The sequence below is a fragment of the Aedes albopictus genome, chromosome 3, assembly GCF_035046485.1.
Source record: "Aedes albopictus strain Foshan chromosome 3, AalbF5, whole genome shotgun sequence".
NCBI lineage: Eukaryota > Metazoa > Arthropoda > Insecta > Diptera > Culicidae > Aedes > Aedes albopictus.
In genome coordinates, this window is record NC_085138.1 from 169,723,735 (window position 1) to 169,745,940 (window position 22,206).

Below are 22,206 nucleotides of genomic sequence, written 5' to 3' on the forward strand. Positions count from 1 at the left end.
GAAGGGTTCCTTCGGAAATTCCTGGGGCAATTCCTACGGAAATTCCTGAAGGAATTCCTTTGGAAATTGCTGGGGCAGTTCCTTGGGAAAATCTTGGATGAATACCTTCGAAGATTCCTGGAGGAATTCTTTCAGAAATCCATATTGAAATTCGTGAGGAAATCCTTAGGTGAATTCCTTACGAAATTCCTGGACAAAACAATTCCAAACTTCCTGGAGGAATGCTTTTGGAAATTCCTGGTGGAATTCCTTCGGAAATTGCTGTACGAGTGTCATTGAAAACTGCTATAGGAATTCCTTCGGAAAGTCCTGGAGGAATTCCTTCGGAAAGTCGTGGAGTTTTTGTTTGGAAATTCTTCTTCTTCCTAGCGGAATTCCTGGAGGAATTCCTTCGGAAATTCCAGAAGGAGTTTCTTCGGAAATTCCTGGAGAAATTTCAGGAGTAATTCCTTCGGAATTGATGGACGGATTCCTTTGGAATTCCAGGAGGAATTCGTTTAGGAAATCCTGGAGGAATTCTTACGGAAATTCCGGGAGGAATTCCTTCGGAATTTGCTGGACGAATTTCATTGGAAATTCCAGGAGGAATTCCTCCGGAAATTCCTGCAATAATTTCTTCGGCAATTACTGGATGAATTTCTTCGGAAATTGCTGGACGAATTCTTTAGGAAATTCCTGGAGGAATTCTTTCGGAAATTCTTTTTAGATTTTTTTTTGAAATTCCTGGAGGAATACCGTCGGAAATTCCTAGCAATATTCCTTCGGAAAATCCTGAAGGAATGGGGCACGTTCGGTGTAGTACTAGATTTGTAGTAATGAGCTGAATTTTAGTATGGTGAGAAGGTCAATTCTCCGTTTCTGCAATAAAATGGTGCAAAAAACGTGGGTATTATGATTCCTTGCCTAATTTGATGCAGTTTGAGCAAAACATTGGATAACTATGTTGTTTATGTTGCAAGAAATGGAGAAAACAACAACACTGTTGCCCAAAGTTTTGCTCAAACAGCGTGAAATTAGGCAAGGAATCATAATACCCACGCTTTTTGCACCATTTCATAGCAGAAACGAAGAATTTACCTTCTCACCATACTAAAATTCAGCTCATTACTACAAATCTAGTACTTCACCGATCTGTCCTATTCCTTCGAAAATTCCGGGAGAAATTCCTTCGGAAATTCCATTAGGAATTCCTTTAAAAAAATCCTGGAGGAATTCTTTCAGAAGTTTCGGGAGGAATTCCTTCGTAAATTGCTGGACGAATTCCTTTGGAGATTCCCGGAGGATTTCATTCGGAAACTCCAGGAGAAATTCCTTTAGGAATTCCTGGAGGAGTTCTTTCGGAAATTCCTGAAGGAATTCCATCGGAAATTGCTGGACGAATTCCATTGGAAATTCCTGGAGAAATTCCTTCCAAAATTCTTGGAGGAATCCCTTCGCAAAATCCTGGAGGAATTCCTTCAGAAATTCCTGGAGGTATTCCTTCGGAAATTCCTGTAGAATTTTTTTCGGAAAGTCTTTTTGGATTTTATTTTTGGAAATTCCAAGAGGAATTCCCTCAAAAATTTATGGAGGAATTCCTTTACAAATTCCGTTAGGAATCCCTTAAAAAATTCCTGGAGGAATTCTTTCGGAAATTCCGGGAGGAATTCCTTTGGAAATTGCTGGACGAATTCGTTTGAAGATTCATGGAGAAATCCCTTCGGAAATTCCTGCAGGAATTCTTTCGGAAATTCCTGGAGAAATCCCTCCGGAATCTCTTGCATGCATTCTTTCTGAAATTCGTGGAGCAATTATTTCGGAAATTCCTGGAGGAATTCCTTCGGAAATTCTTGGAGGAATTTCTTTAAAAATTCCCGGAGGAATTCCATTGGAAATTCCTGGAGGAATTCCTTTGGAAATTTCTTCGGAAATTCCTGGAGAAACTCTTTTGGAAATTCCTGAAGGGTTTTTTTTTTGGCAATTCCAGGAAGAATTCCTTCAGAAATTCTGTCGGAAATTCCTGGAGAAATTCCTTCGGAAATTTCCAAAGAAATTTCTCCATGAATTTCCGATGTAATTCCACCAGGAATTTTGCGAAGGAATTCCTTCAAGTATTTCCGAGAGAATTCCTCCAGGAATTTCCGTGGCAATTCCTCCAGGAATTTCCCAGGGAAATCCTACAGGAACTCCCGGAGAAATTCCTCCAGGAAATTTCGGAAAAATTCCTCCACAAATTTCTGGAGGAATTACTCTAGGAATTTTCGGAGGAATTCCTCCAGGAATTTCCGAAGGAATTCTTCCAGGAATTTTCAAGGGAATTCCTCTTGAAATTTTCAAAGGATTTCCTCCTGGAATTTCCAAAGGAATTCCTTCATGAATGTCCGAAGAAATCCCTCCATGAATTGCCGAACAAATTCCTCCAGAAATTTTGCCAAGGAATTTGTAAAGGATTTTCCGAAGGAATGCCTCCATGAATTTCCGAAGGAATTCCTCCAGGAATTTTGCGAAGGAAATCCTAAAGCCTTTTCCGAAGGAGTTCCTCCATGAATTTCCGAAGGAATTGCTCCAGAAATTTTCCGAAAGAATTCATCCACGAATTTCTGAAGAAATTCTCCACGAATTTTCAAAGAAATTCCTCCAGGAATTTCCTGAGAAATTCCTCGATGAATTTCTGGATGAATCTCTTCAGAAATTTCCGGAGGAAATCCTCCAGGAATTTCCGAAGGAGATCCTCCAGGAATTTTCAAAGAAATTCCTTCTGCAATTTCCGAAGGAATTCCTCCTGGCATTTCCGAAGGAATTCCTTCATAAATTTCCGAATTTCCGAAGGAATTCTTTCATGAATGTCCGAAGGAATTCCTCCATAAATTTCATTTTCGAAAGAATTTCTCCAGGAATTCCTTCACGAATTTCCGAAGGAGTTCCTCCATAAATTTCAGAAGGAATTCCTCCAGGACTTTTGCGAAGGAATTGCTCAAGGATTTTCTGAAAGAATTCCTCCTTGAATTTCCGAAGGAATCCCTCCAGAAGTTTCTCCAGGTATTTCCGAAGCAATTCCTCCAAAAATTTCCGAGGGAATTCCTCCAGGATTTTCCCGAAGAATTCCTCCATGAGTTTCCGGAGGAGTTTGTACAGGAATTTCCGTAGGAACTCCTCCAGGAATTTTCAAAGGATTTTCTTTTGAATTTCCGAAGGAGTTCCTCAACGAATTATGAATTATGAATTCCTCCAAAAATTTTTGACGGTTGTCCTCAAAAAATTTCCTTAGGATTTTCCACATAATCCCCAAACGTGTTTCTGAAGGAATGTTTGAAGAAGTTTCTCAAGTTTTCGTAGGAGTTCCGCAATACATTTTTGAAGGAATTTCTTGAAGAATTTCCGAAGAAACTTCTCAAGGATCTTTCGCTGGAATTCATTGAGGAATTTCGTAAAGATTAAAAAAAAACCGAAAAAATTCCTCAACGAACTTATCAAACAATTTCTCACGAAATTTCCGAAGGTATTCCATAAGACATTTCAGACATATGTAAAAAAATTTCAAACGATCTCCTTTAACAATTTCCGAATTTTCCTTATCAAGGCATTTTTAAAGGAATGCTTCAAAGAATTTTCGAATGAGTTCCTCTAGGAAATAAAAAATCACAAAAAGCATTTCTCCAGGAATTTCCGAAATGTTTTTTCAAGGAAGTATTGAAAGATTTTTAAAGAAATTCCTTATGGAATTTCAGAAGGGAATCTCATGAGACTTAGTGGATTTTTTTAATATTTTCGAAAGAATTGCTTCAGGAATTTTGGAAGGAATTCTCACAGAAATTTCCGGATGAATTCCTCCAAGAATTTTTGAAGGTATTCCTCAAGGAATTTTCGGAAGAGTTCCTCACGAAAACTCCGAAGGAGTTCCTCAAGGAATATTCTAAATCAATTTCAAAGAAATTCCTCAAGGAATTCCCGAAGAATCTTCTAAAGGAAATCGTAGAAGAACTCTCGAAGGAATGTCTTATGGAATTTCTCAAGGAGCTTTAAAAATGAAGGAATTCCTCAAGCAATTTCTGAAGAATTTGTCAAGAAATTTCCGGTGGAATTCCTCAAGGATTTTCGAAATAAATTCCTAAAATATTTTTTTTTATTGATTCCTTTTCAAATTTCCGAATGCATTCCTCTAGCAACTTCCAAAGATATTCCTCCAGGAATTTCCGAAGGAATTCCTTTAGAAAAATTTTTTCAGGTAATTCCGAAGGATTTTTCGAAGAAATTTCTCCAAAAATTTCTTATGGTATTCCTCATGGAAAGGAATCTTAGGTTGATTGGAATTTTTGAAAGAATTCCCGGAGAAATTCTTAAAGTATTCTCTGGAGCTTCTCAAACGGATTTCTGGTGGAATTAAGAATGATATTTGTAAAGAATTACTGGGGAAATTCTCAAAAGAATGCATGGTGAAATTCGTAATAAAACTTCTGGAGGAATTATTGAAGAAATTTCTGAAGGTATTCCCAACGGAATAACTGGAAGTTTTCCGAAGGTAATTTCTGCTGGAATATCTACATTAAAATAACCTGGAAAAATATTAATTAAATTTCTGGAGAAACTGCTGGATAAATTCAAATTCATTATGGCATTTGTTAAGAAATTCCTGAAGCAATATCTTGAGGAATTCCTCAGGATTATAATCATATATGATTCTTCCATTGAACCATTCCTGTTAATCACCCATATTTCATACTTCACTTTTATTTTTTTTTGAATGATGAAGTATTTGAACTCCTTGTTACTGCAAAGTGGTTTTCAGTGTAAGGGTGCTCGCCCCCCCCCTGGCCGAAAAGCTGGCTACGCCCTTGAATCTGTAATTGTTTTGAAAAAGAATAGTAGGCGTTGATACATGTTTAAAGGATTTTTTACAAGAAACAAGACTTTCCAAGGCTACGAAGCGTAATAATGCTTGTTAAAAAAGGTATTGACAATAAACCTATTGAATATTATAATTGGCATATTATAATGAACATTTCGTCATTTATTCTTCGGATATGGCTTAATAACTTTTTCCACAAACTTGTTATGGTATTTCAGAAGTCTAATTTACCGCGAAATTTTATATGAGAATTCATCAGCGTGTTGATTTGAGGGTCTACTGGGTGCCCTCCAGCAGCTTTTCTTCAAAAAAGTCCCATAGAAAATTCTATGTAAACTTTGATCGGCGAAAATATAGTTTCTCAAATCAAGCTGATTTTTAGCACAGTTGATATGGGACCTAAATGAAATTAAAAAAGTAGGTTGTGAGACTTAACATTTTTCATTTAATTGTGTCCTCGCTAATATGCATCATATGCAGTGATCCAAAATGTACTATCAAAAACTGTAGTTTGCATGATAATCGTGGATGTATGGTCTTGACTATCATGCAACAAAAACATTCACGTATGACCAGATGATGATATTCATGGGTGACTGTGACATTTTTTTAATCACGGCAAAAAATGTAGTGGATTTTCAAATTGAGTGAACTAATGAAATACCAGTGGTTCCGAAAACTGCGAACGGAACATGCGTATAATTTAGGAACCGGAAGAAGCGGAGACAAAGATTTTCGGATTGTGCGTTCCGAGGGTCATAACCACCATTAGAGCAGGGGAACAAAAGTCAGTGGCTCCCAACTGAATAGTTACGGCCCACGTCTAACAAATCAAAAAGTCTCATGCCATACGGATATTTTCAGACCTGGCTAATTGAGCTGATGTTGAAACCCGATATCCTAGGCCATTTTGGAATTAAATATGGCGCTTGGGGTTTCTGGGACAATACAGGGACACTACTGAGGGTTTCCGCCATCGTCAAAAACGCCTTTGTAACGACTTTGAAATCAAATCCGCTGAAAATGCTCTGAAGCTTCTTGGAATGTCTCCAAAATCCCCCTAAAATCCCCAGAAACCCCATGTAACGCACCTCAGACCCTCCGAAACCCCAGAAAACGCCATGTAACGCCTCCGTAACGTTTCTGAAATCCGCCGAAAGTGCTCTGAAGCTCTTTGGAATGCCTCCAAAATCCCCCTAATACCCCCAGAAACCCCATGTAACGCATCTCAGACCCTCCGAAACCCCAGAAAACGCCATGTAATGTTTCTGAAATCCGCTGAGAATGCTCTGAAGCTTCTTGGAATGCCTCTGAAATCCCCCTTAAACCCCCTCAGACCCCAAGTAACGCCCTTGACACCCTCTAGCACGAGTTATCCGCATTTTTCTTTCGCAGTTTTCGGAACCACTGGAACTCCAACTCTACATTTCAAAACTGTCATTTCGTACTCCCATCATCTTGATTTGTGTTACAATCATGGTGCCAAATGCTACATTCATGGTAGACGACATTGATGCATCGACGGCAGCATGAATGTAGTGTGTGACGGTAGTATGCAACATTAGTCATGACGGTAAAGGCGTTGCGACGATAATGAAAAAAATGTACTATACGGTTCACTGATCATATGACACATTCAGTGCCGGATTTAAGCTTCGGGGGGCCCGGGGCAAATCCTATAAAGTGGGCCCCCAGAAACAAGATTTTGAATATGCCAACCATACATTCGTTTTCTTTTCAATTTTGTGTGTTGTTTGTTTTTTGCTGGTTTTTGCGGTTTAGGAAAACAACTGTTTTGTTCATTCGAATGACAGATTTTTCATTTATTTTCAATTTCTTACGATGATATATTAAAAATATTCAGGTCGAATATTGCGTACTTCTAATGTAAAGTATACATTTTCCGACGCAATACTCCAAAATTTCGGCAAATTATTTATACAAATGAAAAAATGTTACGAACATTTATTTTAATATTTTTGCAAATATGTCAAGATTCAGGTTTACAGCGTTATCTTATTCTTAGTGCATATATATCTTAGTGAATATATTTTAAACTTTCATCCGAATTTATAAGGTTTATGAAAATTTCACAAATTAGCGTTCAGGTCGGATTTCGATATTCTAGGAGTGAACAAAGCAAAGATGTTTTCATTGGCGTAGCTAGCTTTTTATTTTTTCTCACCCACTCGTAAACAAACTAATAAAGATACCTAACCTAATTTTTTCGACTTTCCATACAAGGTTGATGATTTGAAATCGATTTTTGTTCTATTTTTAAGCAAAGTCGCTCACTTCACACACCTCATTCTCCGTAATCAATGCTCCGATTGAGCTGAATTTTTTACTGTATCTCGCCTACATATGTCAAAAAAACGTTGAGAATTTTTGGAAATTTTGCTAAAATTTAAGGAGATCGTTCCCAAAACTCGCCAATATTTTGAATTTTATCAATCTGACGCAAAACCTGCATTCAGATGATCGAATGGTATTATATTCAGCTTTTAATTTATGGAAAAGGATTTAAAATTGGTTGAACAAAACGCAAGATATTTGAATTTTAATAAATTCCATATTTTAAAAAGTTGTAAAACTCGATATTGAGCTTAAACTCAAAAACTGTTCTACTTTATTTTTTTTAAAGCACAGTTCCAAAATCAGCGCTAAATTATGCTTCAAAAATTTTGGCCGTCGACAGAAGTTCACGACTTTCGTTTTATTTCGTAAACTAGTGTTATGAAATAATCTGGATATCCTTAAGGAACTCAATCATAACTACTCTAGGGCATGTATAAAATAGAATAGTCTACTAAAGTGCATTTCATGTATGGTTTTGTTGAAGAAAATATATAGTTCTTCAGGATTCTTAGGGGGCCCCCCTAATCGGGGGGCCCGGGGCACTTGCCCCCTTTACCCCCCCCCCCCCCCCCCCCCCCCCCTTAAATCCGGGCCTGGACACATTCCGTCAAATTTTGACTACACGCCAAGAAATTTACTACTTTCTGTAGGCAGTTTTCAAAGTTTCGAATATTATTAGAAGGATATAAGTAAATATCTTCATTTTGGTGCAAAAAGAATCAAAATCGATAGCAGGAGCCCGGAAATATCGCTCGATGAAGTTCAAAAACCGCGGTGTAGAAGTGCGTGGAATGTGTCATATACAGAAAATGTTTGAAAAAAAATACTCCAGACCCCCCGACAGTTTATTTCGGTGTTGATCGTAAATGAAAGGAGGAAGTCTCAGCTTAACTGTGTCAAATTTTCAGACATGCCGAATTTTTTGTTTTGAATTTGTTCTACGCAACACACCGTGACCTAACATAAATCGCTTAAATCTATCGAATTCGATTTGGTAAAACGAAATATTTTGCATGAGTCGTTAATTTAGATGTTAATTGAACAATTTACCTTTTGATTGCTTAAAAAAAATATTTCCATGCTTAATGGCTTGCAGTCGAAAAAGCCCAAAATCGCATATTTTGCCCTATAAATTGAGGTATAGCTCAAAACTGTGACGTGTTGGAGCAAACCTGAGCCGGATTCGGATTTAGCGGCCCAAAATCTGTCAGAGACACACAAGTTTGCTCTTGAGACATATCAAAGGCTAGTTTTTGTTACGCTGTGTAATCAATTATTACCAACGCAAAATCGAAACTTTTTGATGATACATCTTCAGCAGCGTTGCAGTGTTTACCGACTCGAAGTTACCGCTTGAAAATCACAACGCATGCCTTGAAAATCTCTAATCTCGTGGTGCACGATCTTTGTCCTATTCTGTTCAAGTTGGGACAAACGTATGTCGTATTGGGTAGAATGTCGCAACAAATTCAGGTTGCGACATTGTCGTTATTGTTGCGCGATGGTTGAATTTTGATTCACTGGTAGTTGTGTAACTCAGTTAGATATATACCAGATTTTAACATCTTTAATCCCAGGAAGAACTTTTCAGAAAATTTAAAAATTAGTTTCGCTGTTTTTTTTTTGTTGGTTAGGAAACAATCCTGCATACAAACTTCGAAAATTTCACTGAAGAATTTTTCTAGGAATGTTTAGATGCAACTTCTTTAGAAATTTTCAGAGGACTCCTGGAACAATATCCAGACAATTTTGGAGAATTTTTGGAATATTACCTTGGAGGAGTTATCTGGTGGAAATACCTGTCCGAAATTCTAAAGGAGCTCCGGAAGAAGATTCAGTAGGTGAAATTTTCGCATTTCCTCCGATAAATTCTTCACGTGTTCCTCCTGGAGCTCCGCCTGGAGTTCTTGTGAGAATTCTTTTTTAAATTCCTTTGGGATTTTTTATTTCATTTTGGAATACCAGTGGGAATTGTGCTCGGAGTTTCTTCTGAGGTCACGCTCTAGTTCCCTCAAGAAACCCTACCGGAAGTTTCTGGAGTTCGTTCAGAAATCAGTTTTGCCGATCCTCAACGAATTCTTTCTGAAACTTTTCCAAAGACCCTGTGTAAATTTCTCCCAAAAAATCATTCCGAAAATCCTCCGGGACTCCCAACATGCGATTAAATTCGTTCCGGAATTTCTCCGAAAATTTCTTTTAGAGCTACTCCAGACTTCGTATTTTGGTATTTTATCCGAGGTCCTCCGATAACTCATCTAAAATTTCCTCCGGGAATTCCTGTGACAGCTCCACCGGAGATTCCAACACAAATTCATCAAGAAGGTCCTCCAGGAATCCCTCTAGGACTTCCTCCGAGAGTTCCCCTAGGAGTTCCTCCGCCGGAGGACCTCCAGGGATGCCTTCTAGGAGTTTCTCAACATATTCCTCCAGGAATTCCTGTATTCCATTGAAAATTGCAGGAGTTTTCTCCGAGAATTTCTCCGGGAATTCCTCTGGGAATCTTCTAGAAGTTCCTCTTGGAACACTAGGAGTTCCTCCTAGAATCTTCCTAAGAGTGCCTTTGAGAACTCTTCGTGAAGTTTTTTTTTTGAATACCAGGAGTTTTCTCTAGAAGTTCCCCCGGGAGTTCCACGAAAACTTGCTTAGGGAATTATATTAACAATTCCTCTGAGAGTTCCGCTAAGGTCTATGGAGATTTTTTTTTGTTTTGAAAGACTTTACCTCTAGGAAATTCGTCTCACTATAGGAGTTTCACTGCAAATTCCTTTTGGAGTTCTACTGAAGTTATATAGTGAATGCCTTTAGGAGTTCTGCTAGAAAATTCTTTAAGAGTTGTACTAGAACATTGTTTTGAAATTATTCTAGGAAATTATGTAGAAAAGCCCTTGTGAATTCTCCCGGCAGTACTATCGGAATTTCTTTCAGAAAATTTATGGGAGTTTGTTTAACAATTCTTCAGGAAATTCGTCAGGAAGTACCTCTTAGATTTTGTTTGATAGTTATAACAGTTATTCCCGGAAGATCAAGATCAACCTAGATGAATTCCCAGAGGAACTTTTAGAGATATTCCCGGAAGAATTCTCGGGTAGATCCTTATAAAATTCCCGGAGGAACTCCTAACGGAATTTTATTCTAGGAAACTCTCGCAATTCTCAGAGGAACTTGTACAAGAATTCCCGGAGAAATTCCCAGAATAATTCTTGGTGGAAAACCAAGAATAATTCTTGAAGGAACCCCTAGTTTTTGGAAGAACATCCATAGAAATTCTCTAATAAAACTACTGCAATGTTTCCCAGAGAAACTCCTGAAGAAATTTTCATAGGAACTCCTAACGGAATTCCAGGAAGCACTCCCAGAGAAATGCTGGGAGTAAACTCTCGCGATTCACAGAGGATTTTCGGGGTGATACACAAATTATGTCACGCAAAAATCGACGATTTTCAAAAACCCCCCCCCCCCCCCCCCTATGTCACACTTTTTGTATGGGACCTCAATATTTTTTGTAAGGGTCATCACGCTCTACAAACCCCCCCCCCTCTCCCCTAAAAGCGTGACGTAATTTGTGTACGGCCCCTTCTTGAAGAATTCCAGGAGTAACTTGAACAGGAATTCTCGCAGGGACTCGTAGTAGAACTCTCAGAGGAACTGCTTGAGGAAGGCCTGGAAAAAATCATAGAGGAATTCCCGTAAGAATATCTGCATATATAAAATCTCGCAGGAACCTTCCGCAATTTCCAGAGGAACTTCTAGAGGAATTCTAGGAAGAACACCTAGAGGATTTTTTTGGAGGAAGGAATTCTCGGAAGATCTCTTAGAGAAATGCAAGGAAGAAATTACCGCAATTCCCAGAGTAAATTCTAGAAGAATTCCCGGAGTAACTTGAAGAGGAACTCTCGGAGAAACTCCTTGAAGAGAAATTCCTTCAAGAGGAACTCTCGAAGAAAACTCCCGCAATTCCCAAAGGAATATTTAGAAGAATTTCTGGAGGAATTCCAGAGGAATTCTAGGAGGATCTTCTAAAAAAATCCCGAATGAACTCGTACAGGATACTTCCGGGGGAACTTCTAGAGGAATTCCCAGAGGACAGAACTTGCGGAAGAAATCCTAAAGGAATACAGTACTTCCAGGAGAAACTCCTAGAGGAACATCCCACAGGAACTTCTAGAAAAAATCCCAGATAAATTCTTACAAAAAAAATCTCCTAGACGAGCCCCTAGAAAAATTCCTGGAGCAGCTTCTGGAGGAACTCCTAGAGGAACTCTCGTAGGAAACTTTCGTAATTCCCAGAGGAACTTCAAAAGGATTCCCAGAGAAGCTCTTAGAAGAATGCCCGGAGGAACTCTGAAAGGAAACCTCGGAAAAACTCCTGGAAGAGTTCTGGGAGGAACTCCTAGTTGAACATCCGAAAGAAGCTCCCTCATTTCCCAGAGGAGCTACGAGAATAGTTTCTTCTCCGTTGATGCATGATGCGTGTCCGTTGTCTAGTGTTAAGTTTCGTTCAGTCTGTATTGAGATTCTCGAGAATTATTAGCATTTCAACGAATTTCTATTCAAGCTCTAGGTTACGCGCCAGGGTAAGATGTGTGTTGGGCCCTTTGCGAAGATTAACTAAAACCTATACACCATGCGGTAAAAACTCTGCACGCTCGATGTAAGGGTAAAACCCCTTAACTATTCAACACCCCAATCAACATGATCAGAAATGCTTTTCCTTTGAAATCACAACGCTGTCAGTATTGATTTCAGAATCAAAACAAACCCACTTCAGAAATCAACTGAAAATCACTTCGGTTTGCACTAATGTACAAAGCAATACAATCCAATGCGAAAAGCTGTTGATTTGGTAACGACTGCTTTGGTCATGAAAGTAAATATAGATGACAGGTGGTAAAAAACTGTTTCGCTTTAATTCGCACCTCTATCAGATGTGATATAGTGTAGTCGCAGAGTGTAGTGGTCGAGCAAAAGACCGTGACTCTCAAGGTCCTGGATTCGAATTTGGGTGCGGGAAATATTTTTTTTTTTTATTAAAATTTCCATTAAAAAAGAAGAGGCTTTGGGTATTCTTTTTCAAATGATATTTAAGGCTCAAATAATCAACATTCAGTCATCAAAATGAAAATTATATCACTGTTATCCAGATAGTGTAATATCTTTGTTGCACATTTTTTCCAGACATAAGGAGGATCAATGTTTTGAACAAAAAATGGATCTGAACCCTAGGAGAGATAACGCTCTTGGCGCGTACCATTTTGACACATGTTTATTTACATTTTGTATGGCGCGCAACCCGGCGCATGGGCTGTCAGCGCACAAGTTGTTGGACAGTTTACGGATTTCAGAAAAGATTCGCAATACAGCCGCTGGCTAAACTGCTCATAATCGCATAGTTGACGTAAGCGCCAGTAGTTTTCAACACACTTTTGAAATTTTAATAATGATTAATGAAAAGTTTATTATTTTTTTACGTTGATATCTAGCTAGTGATTAGATCTTGTGCTCTATTGAATAAAACTGGTCACAATTATGCAAATTTGATAGATATTAGCTTGTGAGTGCTGTCATTGTCAATGGTGGTTACGTCAACTATGCGATTATGGGCAGTAAAGACGATGTCCGTGTCTTTAAAAAAAAATGAAACAAAAATGGATCACCGCTGAACACAATCATATAATATAATAGAAACTAAATCAAGAGTTTTTTCTTGTATTTTTATTTCCTGTTTATCATGTTTATTGGTGAAGTGAAATGTTTATCATATCGTCGGTTTCCTGCAATAGGGGCACAACTCAAAATTTGTCATTTTTGAGATTTTGATGGCAAATGATGAAAAACTATGTAAACTATCATCTCACAAAGACCCGTTCCGAAATTCGTTGAGAAACGCGAGATTTGGGCATTTTCGCCAATTTTCCGCAATAAAGGCACAACTCAAAATCAGTCAACTTTTTCAATAGTCGTTGAAAAATAGTAATCCAAAATTCATGAAACAGATAGTCCTTCAGTCCTTTCCCATGATACAACAATTAAAATTCGTTTACCTTTGTCAAATGATGAGTGAACTTTCAGAAGGTGCTTCAAGATTGCCAATTTTCAAACGCTCATACTGAAAATTCACATTTTTTGAGTTGTGCCCCTATTGCAGGAAACCGACGATATGTTTTTGTTTCTGTTCTAGTTGAAAAGCTATTCCTAGAAAGCAAGTTGTTTAAAAATGTAAAAAATACGACCTCATACGTGTTCTAAATGTATCCAGTCACGCAAAAGTTGATTTTAACCTGCACGTTCAACATTTACCGCAGAAAATGAAATCCACAATCCGTTGGTATATCATGATCAACTTAGTTCAGTTCTTCTCTCCATAGGCTAATCCGCAAATCGTGCATCACATTTAACAATCTCCATTTTGTTCTGTGTTTTCTTCCTTTCTTCCATGCTGACTTTTTCCGCAAACGACACGAAAATCCCCTTTGGAAACCTTCGGAAACGATCATCAGGCACGACCCACACCCAGCTACCGCCTCAGTTCTACGCGCAGAACGTGATGATGGGCTCCTGGCGCGCCTACGACCCGACCGGATTCCAACGAACGTCACCATATGGTAATTTGAAAAAGGTAATAACTATAGCGAATAAATTAACTAAAGCATTTTCTCTTTCCCCTTCTCTCGTTTTTTTTCCTGATTCGTGTAATTCTGCGGCGGTTCTAAATTCCACCCACCACCAATCAAACACAAACACACAAAAACCCAAACACACTCTCTGCCTTCCTGGCTGGGGGTTGTACTGAAATGTAAATGGTCACGATATTATTGCGCGCTCGCGACGCGTCCTTCGGGCCCGACTAAATTGCCCCAATAAACTCGATTAATTGATGGCCTTAACTTGGACCCGGCGTGAAATAAATTAATTGCAATCGACCAATGGCGCGCGCACTGGGCGTGGGTGGATCCGTTCGGGCGCGTGAATTGCACACGTGCGCCGTGCACACATACAGACAGTGCCATGGACTTCCAGTTCGGCGAGGGACGGGAGTGTGTCAATTGTGGGGCCATCTCAACACCACTCTGGCGTCGCGACGGCACCGGTCACTATCTTTGCAATGCATGCGGGCTCTATCATAAGATGAACGGTATGAATCGTCCCTTGATAAAGCCCAGCAAGAGATTGGTGAGTGTGAGTATTCCAACATTTTTTTTTGTATTTCACAAAACAAAATCTTGCTTCCTTCCTTTGAAGACAACGTATCGTAATGGGAACAGTGTATACTTGGTTTGGTAAAAGAAAGCCAGAGTTTAATTAGAAACTATCTCATAAATATTAATCACAAGAAATATTTTAGTATTGATTGATTGATTCATCTTTATTATAGAGTCTTTCAAAGAGATATATTTTAGTAAAAAAAAATCAACACAAAAATTTAAAACTACTACAAAAAGGATTAAAAAAGCGAAAAAAAAACTTCAAATCTTGATCATTCCTAAAAAAGATGAAATTATTATCAAAAATATGAATTTTGAAAAACAGATAATTTTAGATTTAGTACAACTAGAAAATATGTTTGTTTCAAACAAGTTTAAATTGCTATCAGTAATCTCATGCTCCCAAATTCATCCTATTCGAGAACAAGCGATTACGGCACTGAATGATTCCTTTCTTTTTGTGTTCATACTTGGTCACTACTAACAAAAAAAATACAAAAATAAGAAACAAAACAAACAACGCTTCAATCCTTCGTAGGATGAAAATGCGAGCCACATGTTTAGTAAGGGAACCAACACCCTATGACTAAAGAAACTTTAGGATTTGAATTTATACTAGTTCTCGGATACTTTTTCAAAACGACGTATCAACATAGGATTTGCGTGTATTATACGTCGTTTTGAAAAAGTATCAGAGAGTTGTTCCTTTTATATTCCCTATGTGATTATATTGTTTGTACATTCTGAATATTTTTCGTAGCTTCTACCATTGTAGTTTCTGATTACATGATTGTTCATTATAATTAATGTTTAAGTTAATCACTGGCTGATTTCCTTTTCTGAGTGCTTTTAGTGAGAAGCATCCACCACATTTTCAATAATTCAAAAATCTCATCTCCCAACTCTTCATTGCATTGAAATTTTAACTTCCATACAAAAATCAAAAATGAGAAAATTTGAAAAACATTTGCTATGTATTTTCAATATGCAATACATAATATTAATTCTCAATTTCCTTCACGTAATATCACACTGTTCGAAATTTACCCATCTTTTGATATGTTGTCTTCAATCCCTCACTTCCCACTAGCGGAGATCTAAACCTCGCTTCTCTTTTAGCACAACGTACAACTGTTATAATTTATACATCGAATTCTCTCCCTCTCTCTCAATCCCATATCTTTCAGACGGCGACGCGTCGGTTGGGCCTTTGCTGTACCAACTGCGGCACGCGGACGACCACGCTGTGGAGAAGAAACAACGACGGCGAACCGGTGTGCAATGCGTGTGGGTTGTACTTCAAACTGCACGGGGTGAACCGGCCGTTGGCGATGCGCAAGGATGGCATCCAGACGCGGAAGCGGAAACCGAAGAAAACGGGCGCGGGTGGCGCCTCGGATGTGATGGCCCTGGTGGGCGGCGCCAAGAAGGACGATATGAGTGATGGTGAGTAGCGTGGATACGATTTATTCTATAATATTATTTCTTACATACTTTAGGTATGAAAATCTCTTTGCTCACTTTTTAAGCGAAAAAAGTCCCGTTTTAAGTTCATTGGATTTAATTAGTTTGAGTATATTACATCTTCTCCTTTATTGCTCGACGTTCGCATTAGAACTTGGCCTGCCTCACTGCCTCTATTCAACTTATGCCGTTTTTCTTTATTATCCAGTTCCAACCACAGTTTCCACAGTTTCAACCCCAACCCGACTTCGGTTTCGCTTGTACTAAAGTTTGTTTGACGTTGTTTGTTTACATATTTTCCGCCAATCCAGTTCCAACCCAGGTTAAAAAAGAAAAACGGCATTAGTGTTCTTAGAGCACTTCCACAGTTATTAATTGAAGGGCTGTCTTTACCTGCCGTTGCATGAATTTGTACATTGTATGGCAAGTACAATGATACACTATACCCAGGGAGACGAAAAAAATTTCTCGACCGGAACGCGAATCGAACCCGCCGTCTCCAGATTAGGCAATCCATAGCCTTAACAACTAGGCTAATGTCATAGTCTCCGGCGAGATTCTGTCAAACTGGATAGGTCGTCCGAAACCCTTATGCTAAAAAGCTGCATCGTCCATCGTTGCTTTAAGGTGAAACATCAAGAAATCCCATTGCATTTTTTCATACAAACTTTAGAGGTACAAATCTGATGAACAAAGCATCGAGCCAAGCCGCACTTGTTTTTCCTGGCTTTGCTCACTTCCAAAAAGAGGCTGCTTTTACAAACCGAGAGCATTTGTTTACAAATTTTCAAGATTGGTGCTCTTGAAAACGTGAGTAGAGAACCAAGTCGGCCATTGTGGCAGCCATGTTTGTATTCTCTGAAGTGTCTCCTTAATAAGTCTAGTGAGCTCCCCGGAAAAGCCGTTCTCGTCCATGATTATCCATTAGTATGGGACACGCTTGTATGGAAAAAATTAATCCTCGCTCCAGTCGACTTTTTCGATCCCATTGAGGTCCTATATGAACAGTACAAAATTTCAGCGCAATCGGTAAAACTATAATTTAGCGCAAGCGGTTCAAAGTTTTCATAGGATTTACTATGGGAAAAGTTACACTTTCAAACAAAAAATCCCAGAGGTCACCCTTTATCTCCTTAATTCAAATCGAACAACGCTTCTTGTAGGAAAATCATTTATGAAACTTTTCTTCGAAGACCGCAAAACAATTGGATGGTTGTGAAAAAAGTTATTGATTTATTACCGATTAGTGCTCCAACGAACGGCTTTTTGTTTTGTTTTATCAGCAGCACTGCTGCTGCCGTTGTTGCATGGGGTGGCGGGAGGCATCACCACCCCCAGAAACAGCAGCAGCCAAGGCAGCAGCTACAGTGCTGCTAATAAAACAAAACAAAAAGCCGTTCATATAATCACTAATCGGTAATAAATCAATAACTTTTTCCACAAGCATCCAATTGTTTTGCGGTCTTCGAAGGAAAGTTTCATAAATGATTTTTCTACATGAAGCGTTGATCGATTTGAATTAAGGAGACAAGGGGCGACCTCTGGGATTTTTTATCTGAAAGTTTAACTTTTCCCATAGTAAATCCTATGAAAACATTGAACCGCTTGCGCTAAATTATAGTTTCACCGATTGCGCTGAAATTTTGCACAGTTCATATGGGACCTAAATGGAATCAAAAAAGTCAACTGGAACGAGAATTTGATGTTTGTCCCATACTATTATCCATAGCTCTGTGTGGTCGATACCGCCGTGCGCTGACTTGAAGTCGATAAACAGGTGGTGCGTTGGAAACTGGTATTCACGGTATTTCTTGTGGATTTTCCGCACGATGAAGATCTGGTCCGTTGTCGAGCGACTGTGGACAAAGCCGGCTTGATGACTTCCCACAAACTCATTCACTTTTGGTGAGTGACGTAGGTAGATTAGTTGCCTCGTTGGTACTCCCTGCCTTACTCACGTAAACATTTCTCCCACTGCCTCGGTCCTCCATGTTTGCGATCTCCTGGCTATTCAGATGCTCGTCGAACTTCTGCTTTCAATTACCTGACGTCCTTCGGTCAAGAGACCCCCGTCCGAAACGCTGCATACATATTTCGGCTCGCGGAACGAAGCCGATGCGGAATGTGTTGAGGTTCTGATACAACTTTCGTGTTTCTTGAGAACGGCATAGCAGTTCCATTTCCTCGCTTCTTCTAGGCGGCTCTTGTTCTCCCGAAAGGGACGGGTCTGCTGTTTCCGCTTCATTTTATATCGCCACATTTTGTCGGGTCCCATGCAGCAGCATTACCGCCTGCGCTGCATTTTTCTCCTATAAAATCCATCTGCACTCCTCGTCGAACCATTCGTTCCGTTGACCTCGTTCCACGTACTCGATGGCTGCGTTGTTGATGACTGCTTTTACTGTACAGCCGATTAGTTTTTACACGTATCGTATTGCATAAATAACGCAAATATATTGACATGCTTTACTCTATATAAACCACTAAAGTTGAATTAAAGTGGCAAATGGCGCCACTATTGTTGAATTACGATTATACCAGTATAATCGTAAGTCAGCAATAGTGGTGCCACTTGCCAGTTTAATTTAACTTTAATGGTTAATGTATTATATGCCTCTCAAGAAAAATCAGAATATGGCGATTATCTGCCTCTGGTTTCTGATATAAGCGCGACAGTCACTAATCATAACAGCGTCACCAGATTTAAAAGTATATAATTCCATTATATGGGGTTTGACAGCAAGAACACTCATTCCACTGAGCCACTCTTGCCGTTCGTCACAAATACATTCAAAAACATCTGTCACTTCGCGAAACCCACGTGCTTTTGTTTTTGGCGGGAACACTTTTTCTTTTGTTTTGCCTTGCGACTGTCATGCGGCGGTATGCCTTGCGAGCGTACGACCGCCGCAGGACTCTAATAAACGATAAGCGCGACAATAGGGCAATGCATGCCAATATATGCGCTTTATATATGCAATACGTACAGCTTCAAAAGCATGGTTACTTGGGTGGTTTCCTGCTGAATATTGTTTTCGCTATTCTTTCTTCCCACTTCCCACTATACTTGGTACAACTCGTGAATCAATCGTCTGCTCCATTTTCTGGCTTCTCACCGAAAATTGTCTGCAGCACTTTGCGCTCAAAACCTCCGAAAGCTTTTCGATCTATCTCCTTTAACGTCCACGCCTCGTGATCGTAGAGGAAACCGGAAGAATCAGCGTGTTATATAAAGCGAATTTCGTTTGCATTCGCCTAATCTGGTTACGCAATCCGCAAAAGGCCCTATTCGCAACTGTAATACGCCTTCTCACATCACGGGAAACGTCATTGTCACATGTCACAAGTTTTCTAAGATAAACATTTTTTTCAACAATTTCAAACACATCCCCATCAATCATTACCTCAACACTAACACCACCTGCCTCAGTCTCTACCCGCTATCATGTACTTCGCCTTGGTAGAGCTAATCTTCAAGCGTCAAGCCCATCCTCGCTGACTCTCTCTTCAAACGAGCATAAGCTTCCTCCACTGCGCTACGATTGATGCCGATGAGATCAATATCGTCCGCAAAGCCAAAGAGCATGTGTGACTGTGAGATTATAGTGCCATTCCTCTGCAAGTCAGACCTGCTAATCGTTCCCTCGAGTGCAATGTTGAACAGCAAATTTAAAAGTGCATCACTCTGCTTCAATCCATCCAAGGTCACAAACGGGGTAGACACTACGTCTGCGATCCAAAAACCTGATTTTGATCCAGCCAGCGTTGCCCGTATCAGCCTAATTAGTTTCGCCGTAAAACCATGTTCTGACATTATCTGCCAAAGCTCATTTCTTTTCACTGAAACGTACGATACTTTAAAATCAATGAACAGATGGTGAGTCTGCAAGTTATATTCCCGATTTTTTCTAGGATCATCCGCAGGATGAACATTTGATCCGTCGTTGATCGGCGCTCACGAAAACCAGCCTTGTATTCGCCGACGAACGACTCCTCAAGAGGTCTCAGTCTGTTGAATAAATCTTCGAAGTGCCCCTTCCCCCTGGTTTGACGGGCTTGGTGGTCTAGTGGCTACCGCTTCTGATTCGTATGCAGAAGGTCATGGGTTCAATCCCAGGCCCGTCCCTTTCATCCTACTTTGTATCTTTCTATCCACTTTCTCTCTCTCTCTCTCTCTTCACTACATATACAACTCATGTATATTCATATGTTCATAGCCATCGCTAGAACCAGAAACGAATTGAAAAAAGTCGTTTCTCTCCCTTCCAACTTCCATTCACAGCACAGTGTATATAACGCCTACAAGTTATGCAACCAAAGCGTGCTGTGCTGCTTGACCTTATTCACCACACAATCTATCACCTTACGAACACTATAAATAAAATCCCTATCCATGGATCGCATCAGCGACCCAACGGTGACTCCCCCAGATCTCCCATCCTTTCCATCTAACAAATACCCCAGTCCGTACTGGTTGTGGGGATGCAGAGGTGCTCTCGGTCTTTAGTAGCAACAACCAGCACACTCTAACATTCCTTTCCCTTCCCAACTGACTATAAGGACGTGGCCAGCGCCGTTATTGATCCAAAATGCATAAGCTGCTAAAATTGCACTTTGAGAATAAGTGGAGTGTCCCAGCCCTTATTCATTTGGATCTCAGTGCAATTGGTACCAGCTCAGATCAATCACGGAGGAGCAACCTTTGACATGTATAGTCAGATTTGATCGTTTTGATCGTTGATCGAAGTGCCCCTTCCCCCTGGATGCCACCATTGCATTGTTTTGTCTGTCAGCAAATTTCCTTCCCGGGTATTGGCACAATCTTGTACCGCACACCGTTGTATAAAACTTCCGCATATCGTAGGAGGCAAAAGGCCTTTTGAGGTGAGTCAAAACGCCCGCTGGCATTTTCCGCTTTGACTTGTAGTGAAATACCTGGAGGCTCCATCGAACTCTTCCCAGCAGCAAACGAAGGGGTTGGAGGCGCGTGGTTGTTTAATGGGTTGATTCCATGGGAGCTTGCACAGTGACGTCACTTTTTATCTGCTTCTCTTTCTCTCCTACGGCGTCGACCCATATCCGAGTAAACATTGCCCTCAAAATTTTGAGGGCAATGTTTACTTTTTGTATGAGAATTTGCAAGGTTATGTTTTTGGTGCAAGCCTCTATACAGCCAGCGTTAAATTGCATTCTATGCGCTTCAAATTAGGTAATCTTTCCAAATGTGGAAAAATCGTCGTTTTTCACGCTTTCCCTTCGACAATAGAAGCTGTTCTTGGGCTTAACCTGCACAGTTGTAGTTCTAGTTTGCTTTCATTTAACGAAAAACCTCCACAATATGATGGGATCGCGTGAAGGCGTTTTGACCCCCCCCCCCCCCCCGGGGGCGTTATGCCCGCAGTTTCCCTACGCAGTTGGGAAGAAATTGAGTTGTCCAAAAAATGTCTCACGAAACCTAATGCAAGCCTTTCTATATAGAGATAAGTGACATTTCAACACACGATCACTAGAGCAAATTTTTCCTCACACAAAAGTGCACGCCGATTGAAAGGCTATTCAGATTGCATATGCAAATATTACCCAATCGAATAGGCTCCTAAAGTCCTATCGAGATTCTTGTTTTAAACCACAATATATGGTTCAAGAGTACATATTTACTCATTTTTTGACGTTTTTATTAACCGTAGTTGAAAATATATAATTTTTATTTTTTTAGCCTTTTGTGTCGTCCCTAGTTTATAACACATACTTTGAGTGATTTTTTTTCACCGTGTATGTCAGATAGGAACATTTTTGAAATCCCAGTGCGAAAAATGTCGAGCTCAGTCACACAAAGTTAACCTCAAATGTCAAAGTAGAACTATTTACCATTTTACTTATTTCAAATTTTCTCATTATTCCTTTGTTTTTCAAGTTCGAGTAAAGTACAATTCCGATTAGAATACCATGCTTGATCGTATTATTCAATATAAGCGAGATTTCGTCTTTAATTTTAGGACCCTATTGGGTAAAACGGGTAAATAATGATAAAACTAACGTCCGGGGCAAGAGTGCAAATATTTTCCTCGCAGTTTCACAACTACATCTACAAAAAGGCACGCATACATTTGAATGTGATTACCTCTATACGTGAGAACAAAATATGTTTAGGGTAAGAAATCAAGCTTTGAACTAGTCAAATTGTAATCTTAATTTTGTTGGTTTTATGATCACTGCCCACGGAGGTCCACAAAGCGGCCCAGCGGAACCGACTATCGACCGGGGGAACTTTCGGTTCGCGTACGGCGGAGAAACACGGGAGGCAACACAAAGTACGTGTGCTCGTCGCGGCGGTCGGTTTATTTACACTAACAACAA

At 39.7% G+C, this 22,206-nt stretch overlaps 1 protein-coding gene across 3 annotated transcripts in view; it reads left to right on the forward strand.

The window, feature by feature from the left end:
- LOC134292063 (GATA-binding factor A) overlaps window positions 1–22,206 on the forward strand; it is a 223,808-nt gene that overhangs the window by 194,993 nt on the left and 6,609 nt on the right. Inside the window, exons 4-6 of one of the 3 annotated variants that reach the window (XM_062860771.1) lie at window positions 13,681–13,785; window positions 14,181–14,353; window positions 15,573–15,831. In XM_062860771.1, the coding sequence (XP_062716755.1) occupies window positions 13,681–13,785; window positions 14,181–14,353; window positions 15,573–15,831 (537 nt within the window). Of the gene's footprint in view, window positions 1–13,680; window positions 13,800–14,180; window positions 14,360–15,572; window positions 15,832–22,206 lie in introns of all 3 variants that reach the window. The other 2 variants (XM_062860770.1, XM_062860772.1) reach the window with 2 other exon arrangements.